This window comes from Fusarium subglutinans (genome assembly GCF_013396075.1).
Source record: "Fusarium subglutinans strain NRRL 66333 chromosome Unknown NRRL66333_c0000328, whole genome shotgun sequence".
Lineage (NCBI taxonomy): Eukaryota > Fungi > Ascomycota > Sordariomycetes > Hypocreales > Nectriaceae > Fusarium > Fusarium subglutinans.
In genome coordinates this window covers 21,930-30,836 of record NW_023502391.1, presented here as the reverse complement: position 1 = coordinate 30,836, position 8,907 = coordinate 21,930, and the positions used below count along the sequence as shown (strand labels likewise).

Below are 8,907 nucleotides of genomic sequence, written 5' to 3'. Positions count from 1 at the left end.
GTCCAGGGGCTGCATACAACTGCAATCCGCCGGCTGAACGAGACCCTTAGCAGCAGCCAAATCCGCGACTCTGACCTGACCTGACCCGACCTGGACTCAAATCAAATCAAATCAAATCAAATCTACTGAGCAAACAGGACAGGAGAGGAGGACCGAGACCTGATCGACACACCTCGCTCCTCCAACCTACCTTTTTTTTTTAATCTTTCTCACCTTGACTTCAACCTCTCTTTTGTTTGCATTTCAAACTTTGGACAGTCCCTCGTTGACTGCTTTTTGACATTGCTTGCTTTTGCGACATTGCGATAATCCACCCACCTGGCATCGCCACTGGTCTTCCTGCTATACTGCAAGGTATGTCTATTATTACACCCATTTCTCATTTCCCAAGGCACAGTCAAGGTTTCTGCTGTCGAACTGCAATTGAAATGGTGCTATCGGTCGGCTCGCGACGTCTGGCGCACCCGTGTCCGTCAGCTATTGTCTCGTCAGTGGTCAACTCGTTGTACAACCTGCGACCTGTATTACACAAGAAGCAACTCTCCGTCCCTACTTTCCGCCCAGTTCCGTACTTCAGATTGCAATACCATTGCGACCGTCGATTAACAGAAATCAGGTTCACTTATCGACCAAGTACATTGCCGTTCAGCCACCTCGAATTGCGCTCCCATCCCCCAACATTTCGCACGTTGGCAGAACAGAATAAGAGCCGGGGCCACAATCCTAATTCTGTGCCCATCCGAGTTTATTTCGGCTCGCCTCGTACAAGGCAAACGAAACTTCCGGTCAGCGACCACTTCCCTGTCCCCGACGCATTGTTTGGGAGACCTTTGCAGGTCTACCCCCGATATATATAGATCGCAGCCATGGCGACCTCACACAGCGACCTGGCCATGTCACGGCCTACCTCCGGCATCATCTCTCCCCGCGACGTGAGATCTAGGACACAGAGTATCTCCAGCGATCGACCTTCAACAATTGCCCACAGCCTCATGTCGCCGCCGCTCGCTGTGTCACCCTCAGCGGCCTTCATCGCTGCTTCGGCCGCTTCTCAGATCGTTACAAACGACCACGACAGTCATGCTGATACCTGGTACGATCAGCACGGTATTGAGCCAGCCAGCGACCCTGCGCTCGTCTCGGGAGAAGCGCTACAGCTTGTCAACAATTTTCTTGATCAGCTGCTTTTCAACTTCCTCTCCAAATCCCAAGCTACTACTCTCGCCAATTTACGACCTGCCGTTTCGGAGGTGTTAAAACCCAAGCTTGCGAAAGATGCCGTCAACAATGCCGATGAGGAGTTACGTGAATACTTGGGCGACGGTGATGAGGAAGATTACGTGCCGCCTACTGGCGACAAAGCGCGTGACTGGGACCTGGAATTGGTTTGGAAGCGTACCCGTCTTAGGTGCATGGTCTACTCTTCCCTAGGCGATATGGAGGAGGAAGACGAGGACCTCTACATGGAACAGGAGAACCTCGAGTTAGGCGCCAACGAGTCTGTCTCCGACGTTATTTCACCAGCTGTTGCAATTTTCCTGACATCTGTTCTGGAGTATATGGGCGAGCTCACCCTTACTGTTGCGGGACAAGCCGCATACCACAGATTGCGGGCTAAATACCAGAAGGAGATCAATGAAGGGACCCGAAACCCCGCCGATGTCGCCGACCGTATTGTAGTCGAAGAACAAGACATGGAGAGGGTGGCTCTCGACCGAACACTCGGGCGATTGTGGAGGGGCTGGAAGAAGCGGATACGGTCACCCGTGATCGATCTAAATGGTCGCCCCTTTTCAAGGGCGTCAAATGGCCATTTAAGACAAGACAGTGTGTTCACTGATTCGCCCGCTTTGAGTCGGGTCCCAACCCGTGATGCAGAAGCTGAAGCACAAGCTGAAGCTTTTGATCCAGCTCAAGTCGCGCTTCCTGTCGGAAGTAATGATGTGGATGAAATTGAGATCCCTGGCCTTGCCTACAATAGCGATGATGAAGACGAGGAGTTGGAGGACGAGGAGGAAGTTGGAGGGCGCCGACCTAAGAGTTTGCTGATCCTGCCCCTGGGAATTATTCAGGGCCTTCCCACGCCAACATTATCGCAACCTAACACTCCCGAGTTCGTGGGTCGCAAGCGTTCAAACTCGCTTCCAACACCCAGCGCGTCGCCATATCGTGCTGCTGCTAAGCGATCGAAAGAGAAGGAAGCTGTGCCTGTAGATGCTGGTGTCGTTGAGGAGAAACAAGAGCCTGCTGAAGAAGCCAAGACCGAGCAAATCAGCAGTGAGGAACCCCAGGATATTAAGGAGATTGATGGAAGCAAGCCTAAAGGCGAGCTTGTTCCGGAGCCAGTGGCTCCCAAGAGCAAGCGCCTGTCAAAGATTATAACAAGCCGCATTCAGTCAAGACAGGAGATCGCGGACGAGGATCCGACTTACGAGAAGGCAGAGATCCTGACATCAGCCCGAGTGTCAGTAGCTGGCAGCTCTTCGCCAGCCCTATCTGATACTGGTGGTCCGTTCCCACTAAGGAGATCGTCAAGTGTGCACTCAGCGCGCATCATCGATGTAGCTGGTCCCAAGAGCCCCAGCGGGTCGCGCTCACCCTCAGCTGATGCTGCGGACCGTATCCGCCGGGCGAGCCTGACCATACCTCCAAGCAGTGGTCTCTCCAATGGTGTCAGTGCAGTTGATGTGCAGGCTCAGAACTCCCCTGCAACCTCAACTCGCCCAGGTCCGAAAAGTCGCTCTCCAGTCGATGCCATGCGAGGTTCTGTGCCAGCTGCTGCAACAATCTCTGAGTCTGATGAGGAGATGGATCGAAATCGAACCAGAGAGCAAAGGCCTCACAAGTATATTGCTTATCAGCCTTCCACGCCAACTGTTCCAGAGGCTGCCTCCCCCACCGAGGCCAAACGACCTCAAACTATTGTTGGATCCCCACATCACTCACCTGTTCTTCAACAATCTTCATCCAGTACCAAGGTGACATCCACGCGCCCTGCAAGCACCTCTGAACCCGTCCCTGAAAAGTCTGCTGAAGTTCTACGAAAGCCGGCAGGCTACTCAAACCGACATGCTGCACGAAATGACAAGGTACCTACTTCTCCCACTCACAGTATTGGCATGGTATCCATAGAGCGATCAAGGACAAGAGACTCGGACGAAGATGGAGGCAACGCGCAGACCCCTCGAGCTACTCACACTTCAGGCTCCTCAGGCTCCTCAGGTACAAGTCGACTTAAGGCTGTTCGAACTTCCGAGGACAGTGGAAGCCGTTCGGCCATGGCCCGTAACTTTGAAGAGCTGATCCAGAGCAACCAAACTATCACATATACGCTGACGCCCGAGAATATGCGCAACATGGATGTAAGTAAAACATGCATCGTCGAACGAGAACGGACCTAACGATGACTACAGCACAAGCAGTCACTCGACAATTCAGTGTTCAAGGGATCCATGAAGAGTGACGATTCTCGTGCTCACAACCGTTCCAGGTCTTCTTCTGCGGCAACCGACATGAAGAGGGCATCTCCCCATCACCGGGTTGGCGACGATAGAATGAAGCCACTGCCCTCTCCTAACCCGAACAGACCACGTATGTCTGCTGCCCCAAGAGACGCTCGGGTTCCCAGCGAATCTACTGCGGATTTTGCAGAATTTATCAAATCTACTGGTCCCGCAGGAGACAGCCGTCCTATGCAACTTCGAAATGTGAGCAGCCCAAATACCCCCGGCAAGACCAGCCTCGATAGTCGTCGTGTTTCATCGGCAAGCAATCGGAATCGATATATGCCCCGTGATGCTGTGGTCGAGTCCCGTAGTGGCAGCTCGGATCTAATCGACTTTATCCGACAGGGACCCCCAGGCGCAAATAGCAACCGTATTCCTCACAATATCGCACCTTGGGACACAACCGGTGCCGAAGAACCAGCAGGTGGTAAGGCCGTCGACGCCACCATTCCCGATATCCGATACAGCCAGGCTTCGACTCATGGCACCGAGTCATCAATGCCTTCGATTCACTCATCTATCAACTCCAACACGGCCCTTTTGAAGAACAAAGGACAGCCTGCTCCGACGAGTAAGATGTTTGATGAAGATGATATGATGCCCAAACGCAAGACCCGACGTGTCAAGGACCCTTACGCCATTGACTTTAGCGACGATGAGGATGATGAGGTCTCGCTCGCAACGCCCAAGCCTCCTGTTAAGAAGGAGGAGAGCTTGGCAGAGTTTCTCATGAACTATGAGCCTCCACCGGAGCCTGTCACGACACCGATCTCACAAAGGATACCAAAGAAGAAAGCGAGCGCACCGAGCTTGATTGGGAGATTCACTCGCAAGGAGAGCAATCACTCTAGCACTGCACCTGCATCACCCCAAGGCAACGACACTCGACCTCTCAGTAGCCGTGTGGGCTTCAGGAATTACATTCCTATCCAGGTCAACGTCCCATCTGGATATGACAAGTACGGGATGCCCACTGGTGAGAACTCATCTCGCCCTTCACAGCCTGCCTCGTCAGCGTCCTCTGGACGTCGTGCCCCCATGAAGAAGTTTGAGCCTCGAGATGCAGTATCAAACGTCTCACGTACGTCGGACTTGGCAGCATTTCTGCGCACTTCAGAGCCTCCGCCAGAGCCTGTGATGGCTCCTCCACCTCCCAAGGAGGAGAGCAGCAGTAGTCTATCCAAGATGTTCAGTCGACGAAAGAAGTGATCGACGACAACACATGTTGTCTACGCCTACGACTTGATTATTTTTTTTTTTTTGCCGTCACTTTTTGCGAAAAAAAAACGTTCTAGACGAGGATCTATACGCTCATGAGCTCATGTACTTCTTAATCTTTATTACTGGATGTCGAATTGCGATCTGAGGTCTTGGGACCTGGGTCCAAAATGCGGTTCATACCGTCTATGGGCGGATTTTTAGTTTGGCCTTTTGATTCTTGTCATATGGGCATCAGCATGCATCATAGTGTGCCTTCTGGATGTATCGGGAAGGGGTTTCGTGTCTTGTTGTCGGTCGAAGCGTAAAAGAGAGACTGCATGGGGTTTCTCTGGTGAGGGTGAACATGCACAAAGAAGATGTATTAGGGTAAAGAAGCTTCAAATTATTGCACTTTTGACTACGGGATGTGTCTACACATAGGTATTTGAAGCATGTATTACACTATCACCCCTCAATTTCGAAGTTCCAGTCACAATGAGTATCTGTTCATACCAGACGATGATGAAACATGATATGATGATGTATCATCCATATCCTAGAACCTCGGAGTGTTTGCTAGCTCCCATAAGCATAGCCGAAAGACAGCTGAGTCGACCACCCCAAGCCGACGTTTGCGCATGTTGTGAACATTGACCGAACGAGAAAGACACTGCGACAACTTGCCTGGAATAGTGTTGCGATTTTCCTTGTTTTGCTTGCCTCATCTTTACGATTCGCAGATTTGAACGCGCAACATGTGTTGCTAGAGTCGATCTAGGATCCCAACGGGTCAAGGCTGGGGGCTGGCTTCAGGCGAACCATCAGACGAGAGGCTAAGGCTCTTCTTGATTCGAATGCTGCCAATGACTAGTGAAATGGTTGCATAAAACTGCCAGTAGAACTCATACTTCAAATTTGAGTCTATAGAGAGTTGTCGTGCCTCTCAAACTGCCATTGTTTGTACCTGGGCATAGCATATGAGGTTGGTCGCGTTGCCTGAACCCGCCTCTCCATGAAACTGAGTGTACACAAGACTTACATGCATACATTCATGAACGAATCGCCTGCATACCTATGGCATGATTGTCTTGGACCCGTCTTGATTCCTCACGGAGGATTCACTGTATCACTGTATCACTGTATCACTGTGTCGTCCTGTATAATCCTTTGAGATTCTATTATTACTGGGTATGGGTTCTCATATTTGTAGAAATGCGTTGCTCCAAGAAGATCCCTGTTGTGGAAGGCCTCAAGGTCGCGTAATAGAACTGAGGCCGCTTCCACACACATACACACACATACACACACAAACGAACGAGCTCATCGCCAAGGGCATAGATATGAGAGATCAAAACCATGTGCACTCCCGTTTCCCATACTCATCGTCTGGTAAAGCGAGGGCCGTGATCTGACAAAGTTGGCAGATGCGTTGGGGTCATCCTTTTCTAGCGATGCAGACTCACCAAAATCCTGGTTTGATGACCATAGTATGCCTTTCTGTCTGCTGCTTGTCCCCGAATGGGCAGAGGCCTTGATGTGTCCATTTACACATTGATTTTGTGTTGCATAGTTCGGAAAGCCCTGAAGAACATATTCTGGGTCAAACGAAATGAGGATGATGGGCCTCAATTGTCCGTAGGCCATATGAGTTGGTGAATAGACCAAGATTCGCTCATCCATAAACCATTCGATCCCTTGAATAGGCTGGACGGGGTTGACAACGCCTTGGAGCTGAGCCAAGTCACTATCGTAGTGGCATGATTCTTGGTCTCGTGGCCACATGTTGATTGAAGGTTCTCGTTTCCTGGGCTGTACTCTGAGCTGCAACATCGAGTCTCGGCTGTAAGCCTCAGAAACGAGGTCGATGAAAGCATCGCACGATGGGTTGTATGAACGCACGAAGCATTCTTGGAGGGTGTATGTTTTGGCATCAGATGGGCCGTCACCGACGTGGATCGTCTCACTTGATCGTTGTTCAACATGGTTCTCGCTGTTCCATTCATCTTCTTCGAGGCTATCCACGGTCGACTCTGGCGGAGTGGGCAGAGAAGGCTCTGGCTGAGGCGCTTCTTCTTGTTCATCAAAGTGAAGCTCCTTTTTGTAGCACGTCCTCTGGCTGCCTGCATTTCCTGGGAACCACTCCTTTCGAGTCTCGACAATGAAGAGATTCCCTGTTTTCTCGTCTTTGGTGAGCTGCAGTGAAGTCCAACGCTCGTCTACTGCGCCCTCTGAGTCATGAAGACGCCATAGGTTGCGCATCGGAGGCTTCTCGCACTTTTCATGGACCGCATTGTCCGCGGGGAATCTCACAACTTGGTAGAAGTTATTGCGCATTCCATCATCAGCTTCTGTTCTGAACGTGTTCGAAACACAGTAAAACTGGCCATCGATGATCTCAAAGCAGACGTCAGAACCTATACTCTCCCCGTCAAGGTCCCATAGAATCAGCTGCGAATCAGCCCATTTGCGAGTCTGGAGATTGAGGCAATGGATGCCCCATCTGTAGGTACCGTCTAGTGTGACATGTGATTTTGAACCCCAGAACAGGTAATTCTCGTCACTGCGCACAAACAGTGGGTGTCTTGAACAAGGCCTTTGTACGACAACCCATGTGGGAGATTCTCTGAGCTCGAAGATGACAAGCCAACTGCTCGTGGTGGAGTCTTGGAGAACTTGAGTGGCAAGGCATGATAGAACGCCCTCGGCGTAGTAAAGGGGTTCAAAGGTGTGCGGTCTTTGACTATCGTAGTCTCTTACTGCGAGCTTGAGAAGTAGCGGAACATCGACTGTCCTTTCAGACGTAAACCTTTTGTCGACCGTGCTGAGGACACGGAGATGGTTGCTATTAACAGTGTAGCACAAGTGTCCATTCGTATAAATGAAACGATCCGCCATGGCAACTATAGCAACCATCCATGGCTCCGCTGCCTGCACAGCTATTCGCCGCTTAGCAAGCTTACGGAATGACCTTGGGAAGTCCTTGGTAGACTGCGCCTCCTGAGCCTCTGCGGAATACGGTGCCTTCTGAGAAGTTGTCAGCGGGGACTATCTCATCAAGACAAGGAGCTGGGGCGAACCAAGAGTGCAAGACGACACATTCGTCTATCGTAGAGAATGTAGGTCAAATATTTGCAGGACAGAGCCCAGTTGAACACATCTTCCACGTTGAGCAACTCGACAAGAAGAGAAACAATCTCGGCAGGTAGTTTGAGAATGCTCATGGCGATGCTGCGAGGAGAGAGCGAGGAGACAAGATCCTGTCGAGCGGCGTGGATTCATGTTCACAAGCGACAAGATATACCGAGCTGTATACAGGATACGACGCTATTCACAGCGCCCCGGTCGTTAACTAAGTCCCTCATTACGAGAGAAGAGGGGAACAGAGCCGCAAGAGTCTGGAGTTCCGAGTCATGATTCACAGCCTTATCAAGGAGTCTACCCCTGCTCAGAGGAATGCCAGCGAATTCTTGGACGCCCCGTGTCTCTGCTCTCGAATTCGATTAGTCAAAAAAGAGCAATCATAGCGAGTTTGAAATTCGTGGTTGGTTGGTGTTTGGGTCAGAAGAGCAAGTTTCGTAGAGAATGAGGCTCTTTTTTAGCTGACAGTCGCTTACAACGCGTGCTACATCTTTCAAGAACAGCGTCACTGCTTTTTCCTTCTCTTCTCTTTTTTTCCCATTCAGGTCAAGGTGACCAAAGCTTGACCTCGATGTGCAGGTCCTCGACGTCACGAGGATATCGAGGTGGTGTAGAGTCTAATAAGTTAGGTTACGCGCGTATGTGGTATAAGAGACAAGGCTACAACAGGTTGGTTGACTTGACCCGTCGTTGTACTAAGCAATTAGTCTCGCGGCGCAGTTGGACTAATCGTGGTACTAACAAATAATAATGAACATGGTGCAACTCGTTCCAGAAAGTAAATGAAGAGGCTCTGCTGGTGTTGTACGGCGGTTCAACCCTAAGAAGAATAGTCGATATTCTACAAGCCTACCACTCACTTACCTGTCGGGTTTGCCTCACGCAGGATGTACTTCAGCCCCGAGCAGTCTTTGCCTTCAAGCTAGCTCAGGTCAACAACAATATTCATCAGCATCATCATGACTTTACCCTGGAGCAGCTGTTTGTGGCACGATTGGTATTCAGCTGTGAAATCAGGCTGTGGCAAGAGTCTTGGTTGCCCACTCCATTCAGCCAATATTAC

At 50.8% G+C, this 8,907-nt stretch overlaps 2 protein-coding genes across 2 annotated transcripts; one reads left to right on the top strand and one right to left on the bottom strand.

The window, feature by feature from the left end:
• Positions 1-866: 866 nt before the first annotated feature.
• On the top strand, positions 867-4,715 carry FSUBG_13313 (uncharacterized protein; the record flags this gene model as incomplete). Its single annotated transcript, XM_036678192.1, has 2 exons — positions 867-3,362; positions 3,414-4,715. 2 exons carry the CDS (start codon positions 867-869, stop codon positions 4,713-4,715), a joined length of 3,798 nt encoding a protein of 1,265 aa, XP_036531229.1.
• A 1,311-nt stretch (positions 4,716-6,026) lies between these two features.
• FSUBG_13312 (uncharacterized protein) lies at positions 6,027-7,927 on the bottom strand (the record flags this gene model as incomplete). Its single annotated transcript, XM_036678191.1, has 2 exons — positions 6,027-7,730; positions 7,784-7,927. 2 exons carry the CDS (start codon positions 7,925-7,927, stop codon positions 6,027-6,029), a joined length of 1,848 nt encoding a protein of 615 aa, XP_036531228.1.
• Between the last annotated feature and the right edge of the window lie 980 nt (positions 7,928-8,907).